This window comes from Hibiscus syriacus, unplaced genomic scaffold (genome assembly GCF_006381635.1).
Source record: "Hibiscus syriacus cultivar Baekdansim isolate YM2019G1 unplaced genomic scaffold, ASM638163v2 tig00002511_pilon, whole genome shotgun sequence".
Classification (NCBI taxonomy): domain Eukaryota; kingdom Viridiplantae; phylum Streptophyta; class Magnoliopsida; order Malvales; family Malvaceae; genus Hibiscus; species Hibiscus syriacus.
Window position 1 is genome coordinate 4,097,622 of NW_024061932.1, and position 23,628 is coordinate 4,121,249.

The window sequence follows — 23,628 nt, forward strand, 5'->3', positions numbered from 1 at the left end:
TCATTTTTTTAATTGATGTTTTTTTAAAACTCTTTTAAAAATAATTTTTAGGTATTCGACCTACCTGATCCAAAAGGTCGATGGCGACTCACAAATTATTTTCAAATTATTTATTAACATAATTTCCCCACAAAAATTAATATTTCGTGCCCGGACGAAAAAACGTTACGACAGCTTGGCGACTGCTGGGGACCCTGGTCAAACTTTTAAAAATCGATTATAATTTGTCTCTATTAATAAAAATTAAAAATCATTAATTTTAATTCTTTCTTTTTAAATTTTTTTTTTATTTATATTTTTATATATGTTTTATTTATTTGCAAGTATTTTATTTCAGTATTTATTTTATGTCAAAGGTTTGAACATTTCTCCTCACACAACACTTGCATTGCATTACATAAAGCTCTATAATTGAGTTGTCCCTTTTAAGTGGAAGTGAAAGCGACGTCTTCGTGAGAATTTATCTCCGTGTCAGACCTAGCAAGTAACTTTCGGGGTTCATATGCTCTATGTCTTCGTGAGAATTTATTCTCCGTGTCAGGCATAGAGAAATGTATCCCCTCGAATTGAACTCGATTCACTTTAGTCTGTAATGGACTAGGATTGAGGGTTAGCAACCAAGGGGGCACTAACAAGGACAATTCGGGTACCTTTACTCCTAGTTCTGAAACCCTGCATATAAAAAACCTTAGAAACTCTTCCAATCAGAAGTCATGCCGAAATTTTGTCCAAATAGGTGTACACACAGGAGAAATGAATTATGTCTTTCCTGTTAATTATTTTACATGTTTATTTAAATTATTAGAAAGCATGTTTAAATTAAATATAAACTGTTATTATCCTTTAAACTAACTTATTTTTTTGTGTTCATTATTTTCTGTTTGCATTGCATCATGATAAAAGACATTGATCCTTGTGTTAATAGTCTCATTGGAAAAACCTTCATCCATGGATAAAAAGGGTTCAAGTCAAGTATCTAAACTCAGAAGTAAGACAGTGGGCTGAAGATTACAAAGACAAGAAGGAGATAGTCTGCCAGATGATGTATCTGACTTGGCCAGTTATGCTTCAGTTTCACTAAAAAGAAATGATCTGCAAGATTGCGAGGTATTTGGGAAAGTTGGGATTCAAACAAAAAATTGCAGTTTTATCAGACTTACGGAGATATCCCATATCTGCTCTATGTAGAAGTGATGATGAATTACTCCGAGCCTAGTTCAATTCTGGAATCCAGGGTACAATTGCTTCACTTTCAATAAGGAGGATTGGTCCCTACTATTGAAGAATACACAACTTTGTTACATATCGAAGGGGCTTTGGAGAATCGAATCTATTCAAAGTCAATTAAAACTCAACCCTTCCGAGTTAAATTAGCAAAGATTGCCGGGGTACGAGAAGAATGGGTAGCGGCCCGTACAAAACAAAAAGGCGAAAGCGAAGGCATTGCTTGGACCAACATTAGAGAACTTATTCAGAGCCATCCAGATATTAAAGTACGATTCGATCTATTTGCTCTGGGTATATATGGTATGGTCATCTTCCCAAAAGTATTGGGATATATTGAAGCTGCAGTGGTAGACTTGTTTGAACAATTACCAAAGAAGATTAATCCTGTTTCTGCAATCCTAGCAGAGACCTTCGATCTTAAATGCTTGCAGAAGGTTAGGAGGTGGACGATTCTCAGGGTGTACTCAGTTGTTATATGTTTGGATCCGTAGTCCATTTCTGGAGAACAGAAAAGGTTTCATACCGACGCTTTAATCGGATTATTCACCATTAAAGGAATTTCTGGAGCAGGAATGGCCGAAAGAAATAAAAAAAGAAGATATGGATTAATGCCTTTCGAAATTTGCAAAGCAATGACGTTGTTTGGCGGCCCGTGGCAAACAAAGGGAATTCATTTACAGATGTGGTGATTACAACTGGATAATGTTGCTCGGATTATGGGGAGGAATGGATATGCTCCATTTTGGTTATAAGACAATATGAAGGTCGTCAATTTATACCTGTCACTGCTGGACTACAGTCATCTGAGTTTGCATTCCACAGCAAAATTATAAAAGAAACATCATGGAAGCCGTTACAGCTTGGAAAACAACTTTTGTATCCGAGCTAAAGCAGCAAAAGAAATGCTAACTCCTGATTATGAAGAATGGAGATCTGTCAGGAAAAATGAAAATATTCCTCTACCAGATCAAAATGAGGATATTTCTATGGATGATCGCATCAAGGTGGTTCCATCAGAGATTGAAATCCTGAGAGCTGAGTTTGAAGCAGAAAGAGATGGCTGGACGAAAGAATTAGAACAAATGAGCAAGATAAAGCTATGTGGGGGTTGACATTGACTTTCATTCGTCACAATGTGCAATGTTGAGAAAAGATAAAGAAAAAGGTGAGGATGTACAGAGCCTTACAGAAAGATTACCAGGAGTTATATAAATCCCGAAAAGCATCAGGACCCAGTCAATCGACGGTACAGATGACCAGAGAATTGAATATTGAAAAAAGACGAGTTGAAGAGTTGAAAGGAAAGAATAGTTGTCTACTCAAAAACCTGGAAAAAGGAAAGCAAAAAATGGAAGATTTCGAGGTTGACAGGAGAGAGCGAATTATAAAACACAAGGCTGAACACCGTGAGATCATGAATGAAATGCAAAGAGAAAGAGATCGAGCCAAAGATTTAGAAGAGATGAAGAATGACATCTTTGTTAAATTTGAAGGCGAGAAAAAGCATGTTCAAGGGATTTGAATCTGAGATGAACCAGTTGATTGCTGAACTTGAAATCAGAAGCCAAAAGATGGAAGAATCCAATGTTGAAAAAGAAAAATGGGAGCTAGAAAGGAAAAATTTCAATACCAGACTTGAGGTAGAACAGGAGATGGCTAGCAATTGGATGCAAAGATGCAGAAACAAAGATGTTCAAATCCAGAAGCTTAATCAAAGAACGCAAGAAGCTCGAACAAACTTGAAGAGGATTTGGATCAGTCTAGAAACAAAAACTCAGAGTTTAATGCTTACATTTGCAACTGGAAGAATCATTGTTTCAAGAAAAGGTTCGTCTAGGACCTAATGATCTCAAAGAAAGTAATGAGGAAAATGCTTCACTGCGAAGACGCATTAGAGATCTTGAAAAAATTCTGCACAATTGTCAAGTCAGAATCACTGAGTTAGAGCAAACTCTTGAAGGAACAACTGAACGATGGCAAAAGTCAACTGAGTTCTATGTCGAAAGAAGTGAAGAAAGAAGCAATATGGTGTTCGAGGCCATGGTACAAATGAGCGAGGTTGCCAGATATGTTGGGGAACTAGCTGTTGAAGCCGAAATAATTGAGCATCAAGTTGATCCAGTTTCTAAGTGCGGAAAGAAGGTGTCATGGTTAATGAAAGAATTATAGAGCTTAATAGGAAAGCTATGCCTTATTTGTAGTTCTGAACTATTATAAGAACTTTTGTATGCCGATGAAAGTGTTCTATGACAGTTAACTTTTGGGATCAATGTTTTTTCATACATGCATTTGCATACATTCATCATTCATTCATAATTTCCGCTATGAATTATTATTTTATTATTAAGTTAAAATTTATTAATTAAAAATTTGAAAAAATAATATTAAAAGATTTTTCAATCGCAGTTACTCTGGCCAAAAGAGAAATACTACATCATACGGTACTAGACAAGCCATTAAGAGAATTGGAGGATAAAATACAGCGTATTGAGGAACAGCATCATAAAGAACAAGAAGAAATGAGAATGAAGTTGGAAAAAATTGAAGCCAGCATTGCAAATTCACAAGACAGTATGATGAAGAAGATAGAGGACATGTTTAAAAGGCAGGCTATCAGTGGAAAAATGCAGGAAAATCCTGTATCTTTTGACCAAGAACCCATATACCCTCTAGGTTTTCCACAGAATCAATTTATCACTCTGGTACTACCCTATACAAATCAATGCTCGTACATCTGCATTACAAGAAGTCAAATCACATGAAGATCAACAAGTGGATCCTGCATCTTCAAGCAAAAATCCACTTATCAGATGTGAAAATAGGGGATCTTAATACTGATCAGTTGATCCCAGATTAAATGAGCTGAATGAGAAACAAAAAGTAAATGAAGAGCTGACTAGACAGATCAAGAGCTTAGAAGAACGAATGAAATCCGTAGAAATAACTGAATCATTCTATGGATTTGATGCTAGTGAGCTGAGTTTGGTTCCAGACTTAATCCTCCCTATCAAGTTTAAAGCTCCCGAATTTGATAATATAACGGTACTACATGCCCTTCATCCCACATTACTATGTTTGTCGAAGAATGGCAGGATATGTGAAAGACGAGAAATTGTTAATTCACTGCTTCCAGGTAGTTTGACAGGACCGGCTTTAAAATGGTATACTCAATTGACCAAAGCCAACATTAGATCCTGGAAAGATTTGGCTAAAGCATTTTTAGAGCAGTACCGCCATGTAACAGACATGGTCCCTGATAGATGGACTCTACAGAATTTGGAGAAAAAGAATAATGAAACATTCAGACAGTATGCCCAGAGATGGCGTGACACTGCGGCCCAAGTTCAACCACCTTTGTCAGAAAAAGAGGCCACAGTGATGTTGTCATACATTGAAGGCTCCTTATTTAAACCATCTAATGGGGAATGCAACCAGAAATTGCAGATTTGGTCATTTCTGGAGAATTAATTGAAAATGTCTTGAAAAGTGGCAAGATTGAATCGAATGATGGATCTAGTTCCAAAAGACCTACTACCGGAAAAAGGAGAATGAGGTCAACAATGCCAATTCTTACAGCAAATTCATCGAAAAGTGTTACAATAACCCAGCCAAGGGTTAAGAAAGAGGAAATAAACACTAATCGAGCAGAGTCTAGAGGATCTCGAAAAGAAAATGAAAGGTTGTCTTTTACACCTTTACCAGTACCGTATGCAGAGATCTATGATTCGCTGTTAAAAGCAGATGTCATACGACCTTATCCCTTGGTTCCCATGCAACCACCATTCCCTCCTTGGTATGATACAAAAGCACACTGTGTTTATCATGAAGGAATTACAGGACATTCTATTGAAAACGTCTAGCATTTAAAAGGGTGGTTCAAAATTTGATCAACACTGGGAAGTTGGAATTCAATACACCATCTGCATCAAGTCATCCATTGCCAAATCATGGAGATAAAAACGTGAATGCAATTCAGGAAGAGAACAAAAAGAAAGCAAAGACTGACATTTCTGAAATTAAATCTCCATTTGTTTGGATATTCCAACAGCTTTCTTTAGCCGGTATAATTCCAACAATTCAGGCCAGAGCAGAAGAAGGCAAGAATTATTGTGAATATCATCAGGAAAGGACATAAAATCCAACTATGTCCTGAGTTTAGAAACTTGGTGCAAAAATGATGAACAATAGAGAAATAGAATTCTTGAAGAAGAAACCCGGGAAAAAAGAAAATGATGTTTGCTCATCAGAGGATTCTAAACCAAATCAAAGAATAAATGATCCTGTGATCATTAATGTGAAATCATCCACGTTGATTCCGGCACCAATAAGGCCAAAAGTAGTTATTACCACTCCTCTACCATTTCCATATAAAGATACCCGTAGGGTACCTTGGAATTATACTACCAATGTTTCAATGGTAGGAGGATCTGATTCTCTAAATAAAACAGAAGAGAAAACACAAAGTCTGAGTACAACATCGACATCTGAAGCAGTGAGCGAGGTCGGTTTCTTTACAAGAAGTGGGAGATGTTACTCTCCCGAAACATCCAATGCTTCAGAACAAGTGAAAGCAAAAGGAAAAGCTGTGGCAATACCTCAGAAAGTATTTGAAGATGAATCCCTTCCAGCATTCAATGAGCCTGTGACAGAAAAGCAAGCTCAAGAATTTTTGAAGTTCTTGAAACATAGTGAGTATAGTGTGGTTGAACAACTACACAAACAACAGGCGAGAATTTCTATTCTTGATCTTTTGATGAATTCAGAAGCGCATAGGAATGCTTTGATGAAAATCCTCAATCAGACATTTATCCCCGAATATATCCCTCAATAACTTGACAGAATTGTGGGACATATAGCCGCCGACAATTACATAACCTTCACAGATGATGAAATACCAGAAGGCGGAATGGGGTCAGTAAAGCTTTAAACATCACGACACATTGTCATGGTCATGTGTTGCCAGGAGTATTGATTGACAATGGGTCTGCCCTCAATTTGATGCCTCTAGTTACACTTCAAAGAATGCCTCTGGATCAATCACACATGAAGAGTTATCAGAATGTGGTACGAGCCTTTGATGGTACCCAAAAAGAAGTGCTTGGGAAAATGGAAATACCGTTGTTAATTGGACCAGTCGTGTACAGTATTGACTTTGTGGTGATGGACATACACCCTACATATAATTGTCTATTAGGGAGGCCATGGATTCATTCAGCAGGAGCCGTTCCTTCTTCATTACATCAGAAATTGAAATTTGTTGTTGATGGACAACTCATATGCGTCAGTGCTGAAGAAGAAATCATGTGTCTGTAACAAGCGATGTTCCATATATCGACACCAATGATGAGGCTCTTGAATGCTCTTTTCGAGCTCTTGAATTTGTAAATGCAACCTTTATTGCAGAAGGAAGCAAAATTCCATATCCCAAATTGTCCAATTGCACCAAGATGACGGTACAACAACTTTAGGCATCGGAGCTAAAGCTGGGAGAGGTCTAGGAAAGAATCTTCAAGGGATTTCATTTCCCATCAGTATAAAGATGAAAAAAGACCGTTTTGGGCTGGGGTTTAAGCCCAATCTTCAGCAAAAGAACAAAGAGATGAAAAGAAGATGTGAAGACAGAAAGGCAAAATTGAAAGGAGGAAAATCCTTTGGAAACACATGTCTTTCCCACAGTTAAGGACAACATTCAGATCAGGGGAACAATTAATGTGGAACAGCAACTTGTTGAAGCCTTTAAAGAAGAAAAGTTGATGAAAGACCAAGACATAGTTGAAGAATATGAATGGATATTTATCAACATGATCGCGAATAACAACAAGACTGGCAAGTATTTGGATATGATTCGACCATGCCTTCCTGAAGAAACACTCGCCAATGGACCACTGAAGATCTTCCTATAGTTTTTAATATTAATGCAGAGTAATATTCAGAACTAATCTTTATGTTTAGCTCAAAAATATGAAAACTTTTTGTTATCTTGTAAAGAAATTATGTTAAATATAAGAAATTTTCTTTAAAATTTTCAGATGGCAATCATTCTTTACATTTTATTACATTTTTACATTTCATAAATTTACTATATTCTTTCGGAAATGTTCCGATTAAATTTGCAGGTGTCACAGTGTTAATAGCATGTGTATTCCTAAATTTAATCCAGTGATAAATTTAGAGCAGCCTATGTCTGGAAGAAATCAATGGTTGTGAAGATGAACTGGAATGTGATATTCCTACTGAACTATTAAGATTGGTAGAGAAGAAGACAAACAATTCTACCCCACAAAGAAAAGGTTGAGACTGTGAATTTGGAACAGATGAAGACAGAAAAGAGGTGAAAATTGGTACCACTCTGACAGTCCATATAAACAAGAATTGATAAATCTCCTTCAAGAGTTCAAAGATATATTTGCCTGGTCCTATCAAGATATGCCTGGTTGAGCACAGATATAGTGATACACAAGCTTCCAATCAATCCAGAATATAAACCGGTCCAACAAAAGCTCAGAAGAATGAGGCCAGAAATGTTGTTGCAAATCAAAGAAGAAGTGATGAAACAAATCAATGCAGGTTTCCTACAGGCATCTAAATACCCAGAATGGGTAGCCAACATTGTTCCCGTACCCAAAGAAGAATGGGAAGGTTCGAATGTGTGTGGGATTACAGAGATCTCAACAAAGCTAGTCCGAAAGATAGTTTTCCATTACCCCACATAGATACATTGGTGGACATACTGCAGGACACGCATGGTTTTCATTTATGGATGGTTTTTCAGGATATAATCAGATAAAAATGAATCCTGAAGACATGGAAAACAACATTTATAACCATGTGGGGCACATTCTGTTATAAGTGATGCCATTTGGATTGAAAAATGCAGGGGCAACATATCAAAGAGCCATGGTAACTTTGTTTCATGACATGATGCACAAAGAGATTGAAGTATATGTAGATGACATGATTGCCAAATCCAGAACGGAAGAAGAATATTCAAAATCTGAGGAAGCTTTTTCAGAGATTGAAGAAATATCAATTAAAGCTTAACCCCGCAAAATGCACTTTTGGGGTAACTTCCGGAAAACTTTTGGGATTTGTGGTCAGCAAAAAGGAATCGAGATTATCCAGATAAAGTCAAAGCAATTCAAGATCTTCCACCACCCAACACAAAAAAAGTTCGAGGCTTTTTGGGGATTAAATTATATATCTCGTTTCATTTCTCAATTGACTGACAAATGTGATCCAGTGTTCAAATTACTTCGAAAGAACAACCCTGAAGCTGGAATGAAGAATGTCAGGAAACTTTGGATATTATTAAGAAATATTTATCAATGCCCCAATTTTAGTATCACCAATGCCTGATAGACCATTAATTCTATTTGACGGTCTTCGAAAATTCGATGGGATTGTACTAGGGCAGCATGATGAATCAGGAAGGAAAGAAAAAGCTATTTATTATCTGAGCAAGAAATTTACTGATTGTGAAGTTCGGTATCCACCAATACAAAAATTATGTTGTGCCTTGGTGTGGGCTACTCGAACTCAGACAATATATGTTTACCATACTACTTGGTTGATATCCAAACTTGATCCTTTAAAGTTCTTAATGGAATCACCAGCTTTGACAGGCAGAATGGCTAGATGGCAGATGTTATTATCTGAGTTTGACATTATCTATCAACCAAAAAGCGATAAAAGGAAGTGTCATAGCTGATTTTCTGGCTAGTCGTGTATCAAATGATTATCAGCCTTTGAACTTCAATTTTCCAGATGAAGATTTGTTGTGCATATCCATGAATGAAGAAGTCAGAACAAATGATGAATTTGCAACTTGGAAGCTTTATTTTGATGGAGCATCTAATGCTTTGGGACGAGGAATCGGGGCAGTGTTAATTTCTCCTGATAATGTTTATTATCCATTTACAAGTAGACTGGAGTTCTTTTGCACCAATAACATGGCGGAATATGAAGCTTGTGTCATGGGATTAAAAGCAGCTATAGAAAGAAAAATCAAATTTCTCAAGATATATGGAGATTCATCGTTAGTGGTGTATCAATTGCGAGGAGAATGGGAAACAAAAGATCCTAAATTGTTAGAATACCGAAATTTTACCCTCGAATTAGTGAAAGAATTTGAGAAAGTTACATTCAATTATCTCCCTCGGGAAGAAAATCAAATGGCAGACGCTTTGGCTACATTAGCTGCAATGTTTCAAGCAACTAAGAAAGTTGATATGATGCCAATCAAGATGCAAGTATATGAAATTCCTGCACATTGTTATAGTGTGGAAGAAGAGGTAGATGGTAAACCATGGTATCATGATATTCTGCAATATATCAAAAATCAAAGTTATCCACCAAATGCATCAGAAATTGATAAAAGAACCTTGAGAAGAATGGCTGCTGGATATTTTCTTGATGGAGAGATTATGTATAGAAGAAGCAGTGATCAAATGCTATTGAGATGTTTAAATACCAGCGAAGCTCGAAACGTCATTGAAGAAGTACACAGTGGAATATGTGGAACACATGCAAATGGTCTTTCCATGGCCAGAAAAATAATGAGATATGGATACTATTGGGCTACCATGTACACAGATTGCATTGATTATGCAAGGAAATGTCATAATGCCAGATATATGCAGACAAGATTCATGTACCCCCATCCTTTACATGTAATGACAGCACCCTGGCCATTTTCTATGTGGGAATAGATGTCATTGGGGCAATCACACCAAAAGCATCGAATGGACATTGTTTCATCCTTGTGGCAATTGATTATTTACTAAATGGGTTGAAGCTGCTTCATACCAATATTAAGAGATCCACAGTCTGCAAGTTCATAAAGAAAGAGATAGTTTGCCGGTATGGTCTACCAGAAAGGATCATTACAGATAATGCTCTGAACCTGAACAACAAAATGATGACCGAACTTTGTGCACAGTTTAAGATCAAACATGCAAATTCAGTAGCATATCGTCCAAAGATGAATGGGGCAGTTGAAGCAGCAAATAAAACATCAAGAGAATCATTACAAAGACTACTGAAACCTACAAAGATTGGCACGAGAAGTTACCTTTTGCTCTATATGCATACCGAACTACTGTTCGAACATCTACTGGGGCAACACCGTTTTCTTTAGTCTACGGAATGGAAGCAGTCTTACCAATTGAAGTTGAGATTCCATCGCTTCGAATATTGAGAGAAATAAAATTGGATGAATCTGAATGGATCCAAGCTAGATTTGATCAATTGAACCTTATTGAGGAGAAAAGATTGAAAGCTATGTGCCATGGACAGATGTATCAGAAACGGATGATAAAGTCTCATGACAAAAAAGTACATCCAAGAGAATTCCAAGAGAATGATCTAGTACTAAAAAAGATCTTGCCTATACATAAGATTTCCGTGGGAAATGGATGCCTAATTGGGAAGGGCCATACATTGTGAAAAAGCCTTTTCCGGAGGAGCATTGATCTTGGCAGAAATGGATGGAAAATTCTGAAAAAATCCAATAAATTCAGATTCTGTCAAGAAATATTATGCTTGAAAAAAAAAAAGAAAGAAGAAAAAAAAAAAAAAAAAGAAGAGAAAGAAAAGAAAAGAAAAAAGAAAGGAAAAGAAGAAAAAGAAAAAGAAAAAAAAGGGGTCAAGGTGAAAACCCGCAAAGGGCATCTTGTAACCAAAGGAAGGATTTGAGTTGAAAACCTGAAAAGGCGGCTCAAATGTAGGTGATATTAGGCATCTGGCAATTGAACTCTCTTAAGATTTTGATGGTTTGGAAGAAGCTTCACATCTACAAGCATTTTGACAACGATTGAGATCTTCCAGACAAAGGCTTACATCATTACTCTAAGTTGTATCAACTGGATTAATTTAGAAATACTTATGCTCATAATTTGTTGAGACATTTGAATTTTTATTATTATTATGTTTGCCAGAACTTTGAATACAATTTTATCTATTTCAAGTTCAAATTATTTGAGATTTAATTTATTTTTGGAAATTCAATTTATTCTTTTCTATTGAATTAACATAATTTTGAAATAAATTAAAGATTTCTGATATCACTTTGTTAATACTTTAAACATGGAATACAAAATAGGCAAATCATCACTAGCTTAAAGTCATGAACATCAAGATTGTTACAAGTGGTGATACCGACAACAAGGTCGAATCCGCCAAATCTACTCATCAATTGTTCCAACCGATCACCATTCAGTTCTTGCACATCTGTTTGAAAAAATATACTAAGACAATAAAAGTCAACCTTTGAAGCATTGATTCCAACAAAAAGAAACAAGACATTGATATCACTGGGAAACATGTTTCTATACAGATCCTTGTATATGGTTTTTTAGGAAACTTAGAAGCATTTCCACCTCAGCAGGTTCAAGTGGAGTAACTTTATTCCTTCCAACCCATACTAGATTCCATTTTCAGCACTCATCAAGAACATACTTCTGGACACTCGAAGGTGGCTCATTGTCATAGGCTTCAAAAGCCTTACAGATCCTTTCTGTCAATTCGGCACTTCCTGAATATGTTTATAAACAATTCAACCTTTTATATGTGCTCAATAGCATCTTCTGGAAGTGTTCTTTGAGTTATCTGATCTGGTTAGACAGAACATAGCATCTTCTGGAAGTGTTCTTTGAGTTATCTGATCTGGTTAGACAGAACATAGCATCTTCTGGAAGTGTTCTTTGAGTTATCTGATCTGGTTAGAAGAACATAGCATCTTCTGGAAGTGTTCTTTGAGTTATCTGATCTGGTTAGAAGAACATAGCATCTTCTGGAAGTGTTCTTTGAGTTATCTGATCTGGTTAGAAGAATATAGCATCTTCTGGAAGTGTTCTTTGAGTTATCTGATCTGGTTAGAAGAATATAGCATCTTCTGGAAGTGTTCTTTGAGTTATCTGATCTGGTTAGAAGAACATAGCATCTTCTGGAAGTGTTCTTTGAGTTATCTGATCTGGTTTAGAAGAACATAGCATCTTCTGGAAGTGTTCTTTGAGTTATCTGATCTGATTGGACAGAATCAAGCATTTAATTTGGAAGATGAATTTGCCAATAGCATCTTCTGAAAGTGTTCTTTGAGTTATTTGATCCGAAAAAGTGCATCAGCAGCCTTAGTCATTTGATCCGATGAGCTGTTATCAGAATCAACATGTTGCCTGAATGCAAGCTTTTCAAGAGCCTATACAATTGAGTTTTATTATCAAGAAATTTTTGGTGACATTATATCTACCTCTACATTTGTCAAAAAGGATAGATTTTATGATTTGAAGAAGAAAGATTTATTGGGTTTCTACAATTGAAGAAATACTCAGTTCACCAATTTGAAATCAAATAACTTAACATTCATGCATCATATTTTAGGTGTTACAAAAATAGGTGCATTTTCATTCATTTTATCTGTTGAATTTTTAACAGGAATTTCAAAGATTTAGAAAGTTCATAATGAGAAGAACTCATCTGAAGAAGGAAGAAGAGTTCATAATGAGAAGAACTTGTTCAACCTTTGCCTGAATCCATCATTTGGTGGATCATCTTTTCCAGAGAAGTTATAATGAGAAGACTCATCTGAAGAAGGAAGAAGAAGTTCATAATGAGAAGAACTTGTTCAACTTTTTGTTTAAATTCATCATTTGATGGATCAACATTTCCAGAGAAAGTTCATAATGAGAAGAACTCGTCATCTGAAGAAGGAAGAAGAATTTCATAATGAGAAGAACTTGTTCAACCTTTTGCTTGAATCATCATTTGGTGGATCATCTTTCCAGAGAAAGTTCATAATGAGAAGAACTCATCTGAAGAAGGATAAGAAGTTCATAATGAGAAGAACTGTTCAACTTTTTGTTTAAATTCATCATTTGATGGATCACATTCCAGAGAAAGTTCATAATGAGAAGAACTCGTCATTGAAGAAGGAAAGAATTTCATAATGAGAAGAACTTGTTCAACCTTTTGCTTGAATTTCATTTGGGGATCATTTTCCAGAGAAAGTTCATAATGAGAAGAACTCATCTGAAGAAGGAAGAAGAAGTTCATAATGAGAAGAACTTGTTCAACTTTTTGTTTAAATTCATCATTTGATGGATCAACATTTCCAGAGAAAGTTCATAATGAGAAGAACTCGTCATCTGAAGAAGGAAGAGAATTCATAATGAGAAGAACTGTTCACCTTTTGCTTGAATTCATCATTGTGGATCATCTTTTCCAGAGAAAGTTCATAATGAGAAGAACTCATCTGAAGAAGGAAGAAGAAGTTCATAATGAAGAACTTGTTCAACTTTTGTTTAAATTCATCATTTGATGGATCAACATTTCCAGAGAAGTTCATAAGAAGAACTCGTCTGAAGAAGGAAGAAGAAGTTCATAATGAGAGAACTTGTTCAACCTTTTGCTGAATTCATTTGGTGGATCATCTTTTCCAGAAAGTCATAATGAGAAGAACTCATCTGAGAAGGAAGAAGAAGTCATAATGAGAAGAACTTGTTCAACTTTTTGTTTAAATCATCATTGATGGATCAACATTTCCAGAGAAAGTTCATAATGAGAAGAACTCGTCATCTGAAGAAGGAAGAAGAAGTTCATAATGAGAAGAACTTGTTCAACCTTTTGCTTGAATTCATCACTTGATGGATCAACATTTCCAGAGAAAGTTCATAATGAGAAGAATCATTGAAGAAGGAAGAAGAAGTTCATAATGAGAAGAATTTTTCAACCTTTGCCTGAATCCATATTGGTGGATCATCTTTTCCAGAGAAGTTCATAATGAGAAGAACTCATCTGAAGAAGAAGAAGAAGTCATAATGAGAAGAACTTGTTCACTTTGTTTAAATTCATCATTTGATGGATCAACATGGCCAAAGAAAGTTCATGAATGAGAAGAACTCATCTGAAGAAGGAAGAAGAAGTTCATAATGAGAAGAGCTTGTTCAACCTTTGTTTGATATCATCTGAAGAAAGAAGAGAAAGTTCATAATGAGAAGAACTCATCAGAGTTTATTCACCTTTGAATGACTCTATCACAGAAAGGAGGTCATCATCACCCCAGCAGAGAGTTCTAATAAGAAGAACTTATTTGGAGAAAAAAGAATTATTCAATATCTCCATCATGATCAAGTAAAGTCAAATGGATAAAAATTTTTTATCTTTTATCTTTGCCTATTCTTGTTAACACAAGAATGAGCAAAGAGGGGCAGCTGAAGATACTAATTTTTATCCATATTATTATTATTATTATTATTATTATATTATTATTATTATTATTATTATTATTATTATTATTATTATTATCATTATTAATATTATTAATATATTATTATTTTATTATAAATATTAAATACAAACCAGTTACAATTAAACCGGCTCAGTTACAAACAACTGAAACCGGTCCAAATCCAACCGGAAACCCTAAATATTGGGTTTCCAGTTAGGGTTCCCTAACCCTAATCTAGCCAGCCGCCAGCCGCCATCTTCAATCTCAACCGTGGATCTGGTTTGATCCAACGGTCCATCATTTGCCAGAGGAAACCCTAGGGTATCTATACCCTAAGGACACGTCCACCGCCGCCGCTGCTGCTTCCAGAAGCCCTCACCGCCTCCGCCGCTGCCACGTCCCGAATGATGCTTCCAGAAATCAACGCCACCGTCCATGCAAGGCTACGGGGGAGTCACCACTGGTAGTCCGGTGACTCACCGAGGCCCGCTCTTCGGACCGGTCCGAGACGAACACCGGTGGTGGCTATAAAAGCCACCACCCACCTGCGAAAGAAAAAAAAAAGACAGAAACAGAGACCGCAGGAGAGACAGAAACCAAAAAAAAAAAAAAGAAAGAAAAAAAAAAATAAGCTATACCAACGATCCCGTCTACAACCACAGCAGTAAACAAAGGAAAAGAGAAGAAGACTTACCCTTGAAGCCTTTGTGGCCCTCGGAAGCCAAACGTTGCCAAACCGCCGTTTAAGAAGGTAGAACCCTTCGGTTTTGTTTAGATTTACTCCGATAGGAGTCTTTTAGAGAAAACAAGACGGAATCGGTCTTAGGGTATTTAGATCTACAATTTGGGGGTGTTTTTGGTGAATTCCACCACCGTTACGGTGGCCGGCGGCGGTGGCCGGCGGCGGAGTACGGTGGCCTATGGCTGCCGGTTCCCTCCGGTGAGGGAACCTAGAGAGGCGAGAGAGAAATCTCTCTCTCAGTTTGAGAGAGAGAAGAAAGAAAGGAGAAATGAGATGTTGGCCCGAAGGGCCAGCCAACCTAGGGTATTTATACCCTCTCTTAAACGGCGTCGTTTAAGGGAGGACCTGTGCGTAATTATAGAAAGGTTAAATCCTTTCCGCAGTCCTCTGAATTTTAAACTTTATATTTTAGTCACTGAACCTAATTTTAGATCTTATAATTTGGTTCTTTAATTGTGGATTTTTTATTTTAGTCATTTCTATTAAATAAATATTTAGGATAAATACGTATTTAATCCTTTAATTTTAATAAATAATATTTTAATCCCTAGCTTATATTTTTTATTTATTTGAATCTAATATCCGAATTTTAGATGATTTTATTTTAGTCACTAAATAAATAAAAATAAAAAAATAACATATTTAATCCCTATAGTTTTGATTAATTATGAATTAGATTTTTTAATTTTATTTTTACTGCAATTTAGTCATTTATTTTATATGTTTTAATTTATTTTATTGTTTTTAAATATATTGTTTTAATAGAATTATTCTTTTATTATATTGTTAAATATTTTATATATTCATAAATATATATAATAAATATTAACTTTTAAAATATTTATTTTTAATATCAAAGAAAAGGACAGTCTTAATACAACTGGATGTCCTATTCTGATATTTTAAAATTAAACAATATTATTTAAATTAATATTTATCAATATCAAAGAAAAAGAGCTGTCTTAAGGTACCTAGAAGTTCTTTTCGGATATTTTTAAATAAAAAATATTTTTTATATAATTTTGAAATAATAGAATTATAAATTAAATATATTTTTGAATTTTTAAATTTTTAAATACTAGAGACAATTTATAATTAAAAAGTACCAATTTTGGGCGTTGTAGGGGTGCTAATCCTTCCCTAAACGTAACCGACCACGAACCCCTTTTTATTATTAAAAAGAACAAATTTTTGGTTATAAAACGCAGATCAGTTCATTTTTTTAATTGATGTTTTCTTAAAACTCTTTTAAAAAATAATTTTTAGGTATTCGACCTACCTGATCCAAAAGGTCGATGGCGACTCACAAATTATTTTCAAAATTATTTATTAACATTAATTTCCCCACCAAAATTTAATATTTCGTGCCCGGACGAAAACCGGTTACGACAATGATGACTTAGTATTATCTTGTAGTGACACTCATCATCTCAATCAATTTTTTAAAGACGGATGATCAAAACAGAACTGAAACATGATTTAAAAAATATATATATGAGTGTCCAAAACGAAAGTGAGAGAATAAATAAATTATTAAATACGTGGTTTACCCGAAAATACTACTTTTCAACTCTTTGATTGCTTTATCAATTTCTACGGATCCTTAATTACGATATCTGTAATCTACATATCACCGAAAGCCTCTCTCTCTTTTTTTTTTTTTTTTTTTTATAACTAAAGAAATAAATGATATCCTAAAGTATGTAACTCAAGTTGCAGTCTTCTTGAGCAGTATATCATATAGGCCTACTGGAGGTGTTGAAATTATGTAGCATCGTCCACCTCCCACTCGTGCCAACTTAACCACATCATCCGCTACTCGGTTTCTTTTGCAATGCACATGGTCAATCATTACCTCTCAATTCCTTTGCAGCAGCTTGCCTATGTGTTGCCGGAAAGTTGATTCTAGCTCAAACGAGACAGAAATTTAAATAATGATTCACGATCATGATAGCGCCTGTTATATAGAGGTTGTGGTGCCTTCCACGACTGTTGATGTATGACCACGATACCCATAATCACCGTAATAAAATTTGTTATGAGCCTTATAGCCCTTGAAGCATCCCCACAAGTCAGCCTGTAGAACCGAACATGCAGCACTTGTGAAAATCTAGTTTTTACTGCCCTCTCTCATCTTTTATCAGCTCTCCACTGGATGTGATTCTCTTGGCTGGTGTCAGCCGTATCCAGTTTAGGTCATCCTAATGGTGGAGGTACACATCGAGCTTCAGACTTCTGCTGTTGTTGTACATTAGTTCGAAGTTCCTCTGCTGTTGCATGTTTCAACAACCAATCTTCAGCTACGCTCAAGTATCATTGCTCTTTCGACATTTTTCGGATCAAAGATTTGCTTGGTCCGCTGCACCCATAAGTTCCAAATGAAATATGTCTCATGCTTCCCGATTAATTGTAAACGAGGAGATAAAAAGTGACATGAAAAATTAAAATATAATGTCTATATTATTGTTAAGTTTTTGATAATCAGTGATCAATTAAAAAATATAATATAAAAACAAATAATAAGTTAATGACTAATGATATAATTTACTTTTAATTCATTTAAAATTTAAAAATATTCACATGATTAATGTTTAACAATGATGATCAAAAGAAAAATATTATAATATTGTTTTAAAAATAATTGAATGATGAAAATAAAAAAATAGTTTATTGGCTAATGATATAATTTAGTTAAAATAAATAAATAAATATCCCAAACATTTGATATATTTTCAGAACAACCCATTACATAACAGCTAGCTGATTCATCAGGAGCTTGACAATGGCTTCTTGGTTGGTAAAAAGTCAACCGCAGCCATCTCTTTCTCCATTTTCCCTTCTCTCTCACTTCCTTTTCCCCTCATCTTCCAACTTACCTGCTAAAACCTAACATTTTCATTTGAGTTTCGTTTTGTTTTTGTCAACTCGGAAATGATTTGCAGAGTGAGATTCGGCGGATGCATATTGGCCCTCTGCCTTGCGGCGGCTGCTTCTCCTATTACCGTCCTTCTGAAGGTTTGTCCTGCTCACTTGCACTTCTGATTAACACTGATAAATCTAAGTCATGAGGTTACAATTTGAGTCCAAACAGCAATAACGATAGAAATGACTCATGATTTCGCTTTTGACTTTTGCTAATCTTTAAACCGTTGGCGCTGCCTGGAATTTCGTTGTTAACTATTTATTAAGATTTCCCAATTGCAGTTAGTGCATTACGAGCAGTGAAGAAGCAATTGGTTGATCCAATGAACAATCTCAGAAATTGGAGCAAAGGGGATCCTTGCACAGCCAACTGGACTGGAATTCTATGTTCTAATGATCTTGGGGATGATGGGTATTTTCATGTTCAGGAACTGTACGTTTTCTCTTGCATTCCCCACGCCTAGGGGTGTAAATGAACCGAGCTTGAATGAATAAAGATGTTCATGTTCGTTTATTTATTTTTGAATGAGTAGTTCGTGATAGTTTAAATTTTCAGTATCATGTTCTTGTTCGTATATTTATTTTATAAGGTTTTATTGTTCGTTCATTTAACATTCACGAACATGTTTGTTTATAGTTCGTGAACAAGTTCATTTAATGATCATTTACACCCCTATCCACATCTAGTTATGGTTGAGTTGCTTCTTGACTTTTTGATCGTTTTTCTTTCATTTTGTTGATTATAAAAAAAAAGTTGGTGCTCATTCTTGATGCTAACTGCTTTCTGTAATTGTTGCAGTCAGCTACTGAATATGAATCTCTCGGGAACTTTAGCGCCTGAACTTGGCCAACTTTCTCGTCTGAGAATACTGTGAGTTGGGATATGAATTTGAAAATACATTATAAACATTCCCGACATATAATTTCCAGTGGAGCTAACATCTTTTCTCTTTTGTTTGTGGAAGAGATTTCATGTGGAATGAATTGACTGGCACTATACCAAAGGAGATAGGACATATCTCTCCCTTAAGACTCCTGTAAGTTGGATCTTTTTTATTCTTTCTTCTTTCATAAAGAAATTGGACGAAACAATAAGTTTCTTTATTGAAGGCGGATCAGAGGGGATACTTTACAGAAAAAGTTCATCTTTTTCTTAATCATATTACTTGTATCAATCTGAGCTTGTGCTTAAATTTATGGTGTGGAGATTAAAATATCTACATGAGAAGCTATTTGAGATTGGTGGTAACATGGTTGTTATCCAAAAGTTAGAAGAAAAACGGGATATTTTGTTAGTTTTTAACTTTTTGTGTGGCATTCTGTATGCAGACTCTTGAATGGCAACAATCTAAAATCTTACGTAACCAACTTTTAATAAGGCCTAAATGTCATTTTTCTTATTTATCTATTAATTATTTTGGGATTAACTGTTTTCTACATTTCTGCAGTCAGCTTGATAACAATGACTTCAGTGGATCTGTTATTCCAGCTTCATATGGAAACTTTTCGAGATTAGTGAAATTGTGAGTGTTAGTAAAACATTTATTTAGTCTTAGAGTTTATTTAGTGAGTTAAAGAAAATGTTTAAGCTTACAAAGGTAGTGTATGTTGTATCACTAATGAATTAAAAGAATCATAAAGAACATTGACTTGCCCTTGAGATAGAATACATCATTTCAATTATAACATATACCTAATTTTCTCTTCAACGTTTAACTCTGGAATTTGTATTTAATATCATGAACTAAACTGTACACGCAATATGTTTTTGCACAAATCTGCGGAAGACTACTGATGCTATTTGTTTCACTTGGTGTCTTTCAGAAGCCTCGGGAGTTGCAGCTTGCAGGGTGATGTTCCTGATCTTAGCAGGATACAAAACCCTACCTATCTGTATGTCTGGGTTACTCTTTTAATTATTGTGTGATATTTAATATTTACCTTCTTGGGATGCATTTATTTTATGCAATACTGCAAATTTCTATCTTATTTCAGCCACCAATCTTAACATATATTCTTGTATATGCATTCATGTGGCAGGGATCTTAGCCAGAATCATCTTACTGGACCCCTACCAACAAATAAACTTTCAGATCACATGACAACCATGTAATTGGAGTGCTAATTTAAACTCATCTAGTGTCTTGTTTAAGTAACTAAATAAACTCGTATTTTTAGCTGCCAATCTGAATATCCCAATTGCCTAAATATTTAACTAAATGATAAGTTAACCTTTTGAAATATGTACTATTACCTTCTTTTGATTATTTAATAAAGTGAAATCTAGAAAAATTCACAGTAAGAGATGACTTCTTCTTTATTGCAGTGATCTTTCAGATAACCAGCTAAACGGAACAATCCCTGCAAATTTCTCTGACCTTCCTTCACTTCAGACTCTGTGAGAACCTATATGCAATATAGAACTGTTCTATATTTCCTGTTGTCAAATGATGCTCAATATATTTACATTTTGCAGAGTCTAGAATCTAAATGATGGTTTATTGCAGATGTCTCGAGAATAATTTTCTGACAGGTCCCGTTCTTACCGGCATTTGGCAGAACATGGCCTTCAGTACTAGTGCTAGACTTAAGCTGTAAGTTCTGAAAGTAGTGAACTCACATTTTATAAAACATAATGTGTCTTTTACGAGCTTTGTTTTCGTGCACATTGCGAAGCACTGCTCTTATGAAATATAATGCATTCGTAATAGTTTCCCTTTGTCTGCACGTCTAAAATGCAGAGATCTTAGAAACAATTCATTCTCAAGTATTCAAGGACATCTAAATCCTCCGGTGAATGTTACCTTGAGGTAAACTTTTTATTTTTTTGTTTCATTCATTAGACTTGTTCAACATGTGGTTTAATGTTCCCATTTGGATACCTCCAACTCATTTTTCGTCATGCATTTTTTTCTTCTTTTAGTTTTATTATCAAAATCCTTACAATTTTAGCAGCTTTTCTTTAGGCTTGCAGGCAATCCTGTCTGCAAAAATGCAAACTTGTTGAATGTAAGCCTGTTCTGTGGATCTGAATCTGGAGAGAATGAGATGCTTACAAACTTAAATAACACAACAGCGAATTGCCCAATTCAAGCATGCCCAAGAGACAATTACTATGAATATGTCCCAGCATCTCCTCTGCCTTGTTTCTGTGCAGCACCTCTCAGTATTGGATATCGTCCGAAGAGCCCTAGTTTTTCTTATTTTCCTCCTTACATCCAGCCTTTTGAGGTGTACTCGACTCGTTCTTTGAACTTAAGCCAATATCAACTGTCAATTGATACATATTTGTGGGAGAATGGACGCCTAAGGATGTACTTGAAGATTTTTCCTAGCATCAATAATAACCAGTCCAGTACTTTTAATGTTAGCGAAGTTCAGAGAATCAGATGGAGATATATGTCATGGACTTTTCCCGGTAGCAACTTGTTTGGACCCTAATAGTTGCTCAGTTTCACTCTACTTGGACCTTATGCAGATAGTACGTACTTCCTCTTGCAATTCTTATGGAATAATGTTTTCTTATTTATATTGACATGGCTGAAATAGTAATTTGGAAGTTGATTTTCATTACTAACATGAGATTAGTAAATAAATACCGCCTAAATTTATATGGTCTTATTCTTGAACTTTTAGGACAAAACTTTCTAGCTATATAGAAATTAAATTAGCATAAATATTGGTAGAATCTCCATCTTTATAAAGCAAGAAAACCAATCTGGGCCAAATCATGCTGCTTGGCATGTAGATGGTAAACATTTGAGAAAATCAAGACTGCTTTTTCTACAGTGAGTTACAATGTAAGGTGGTTGCATATCGTTTTATTCTAAGAATAAAATAGCAAGCCATTTGATAGTTTAATTATCTGCATAATATTTCTTTATTCTTCATTTTATTATTAATAATGCATTAATTGTTTTGTTGTTTGCTCAGTTAAGTTTGAGGAGAACACTAAGGGTATTAGAAAGGGTATTTTAGTAGCCGTTGTGGTTGCGGGTGCTGCCTGTGCAGTTGCAGTGTCTGCTATCGTGGCAATTTTAATAACAAGAAGAAAAGCTGGACAACGTCGAGCAATGTCAAGAAAACGTTTGTGTAAGCTCCTTAATATAACTACTTGATTTCTTTTTCCCAGTAGCATGATCTCCAACTACCACCAGAAGAGGAGTCTAGTCTAAGTATCTTATTGTGATTTGCAGCTTCAGCGGTTTCTATGAAATTTGATGGGGTGAAAGACTTCACATTTAAACAAATGGCACTGGCTACTGACAACTTTAACAGCTCAAGTCAAGTTGGACAAGGAGGATATGGAAAAGTGTACAAAGGCACTTTACCTGACAAAACGGTTGTAGCCATAAAACGTGCAGAAGAAGGATCTTTGCAGGGACAAAGAGAATTTCTTACAGGGATAAAGCTTTTGTCAAGGCTGCATCACCGAAACCTAGTTTCATTGGTTGGATATTGTGAAGAAGGGGAACAGGTACATTTTTGTGGTCATTATCATTATGTACCTGTATTAAGTCAATTACATGAGTGGGTTGGGCTGTGCATGTGCATTTCTCTGTGTCCTTATGGTGTGGATTTTAAACCTCTAAGAAGTATATTAATTAGTTTTAGCTGCATAAGGTGATACGCGATCTTGTTCCGCTGGAAGGTGTGACACAAATCTCAATTAAATGTAAAATTCATATCCTTTTGTTGTTAGTCCATTTGCAGATGTTGGTATATGAGTTCATGCCCAATGGAACCTTGAGGTACTGGCTTTCCGGTACGTAATTTTTCAGTATTCATTGTCTTTAAAGTTTTATTATGTAACAAATCGTATCATCATCCTTTAAATCCTAAAGTGTTTAGATGGGCTATAAGTTCAGCATTAATCGTGTACTGTCACCATTTGAAGCCACTAATTGGCTACTTGGCTTGTAATACTATATATGTTGATGTTGATACTCGATATGTTTTTAAAATGTCTTCTCAGCTCATAAAATTAATCTAAAACATGATATGCAGCTAAATCCAAAGAAAGCCTAAATTTTGAAATGAGATTACTTATTGCACTGGGTTCGGCCAAAGGAATTCTTTAGCTCCATACTGAAGCAAATCCTTCCGTATTCACCGAGATATCAAAGCTAGCAACATTCTTCTCGACTCCAAGCTCAATGCAAAAGTTGCCGATTTCGGTCTCTCAAGGTTAGCTCCAGCCCTCGAAGACGAGGGAACTGTGCCAGATCATGTTTCCACTGTTGTGAGGGGAACACCAGTGGTTTGAATCCATTATAAGAGCGAGCCATGACTAGAAGGCATCCTATCGTTATTTATGCTTTACTTTATATTTGGAGTCTTGGACTCGTTGTGTAGAATGAAACTTGACTAAAATCTGTCAGACTAATCAGGTATGAGAAAGTCATTCGAATATATGGTTTGATATATGTATAAGCGTAATTTATTTTTCTTCTGGGAGAACTTTTAGCATTTCAGTTGCCGTATTGATTGAGCATTTGATCCCCTTTTAGACATA

At 35.4% G+C, this 23,628-nt stretch overlaps 1 protein-coding gene across 1 annotated transcript; it reads left to right on the plus strand.

Annotated features, from left to right (window-relative positions):
• Positions 1-17,948: 17,948 nt before the first annotated feature.
• On the plus strand, positions 17,949-22,766 carry LOC120147527 (probable LRR receptor-like serine/threonine-protein kinase At1g06840). The gene is given in 14 exon segments (XM_039160878.1): positions 17,949-18,206; positions 18,396-18,546; positions 18,913-18,984; positions 19,079-19,150; positions 19,443-19,473; positions 19,530-19,636; positions 19,938-20,006; positions 20,154-20,222; positions 20,440-20,511; positions 20,621-20,707; positions 20,855-20,923; positions 21,080-21,594; positions 22,047-22,205; positions 22,310-22,766. Coding segments are annotated over 14 exon segments (1,962 nt in total). The 5' UTR covers positions 17,949-18,148; the 3' UTR covers positions 22,741-22,766.
• Positions 22,767-23,628: the final 862 nt, after the last annotated feature.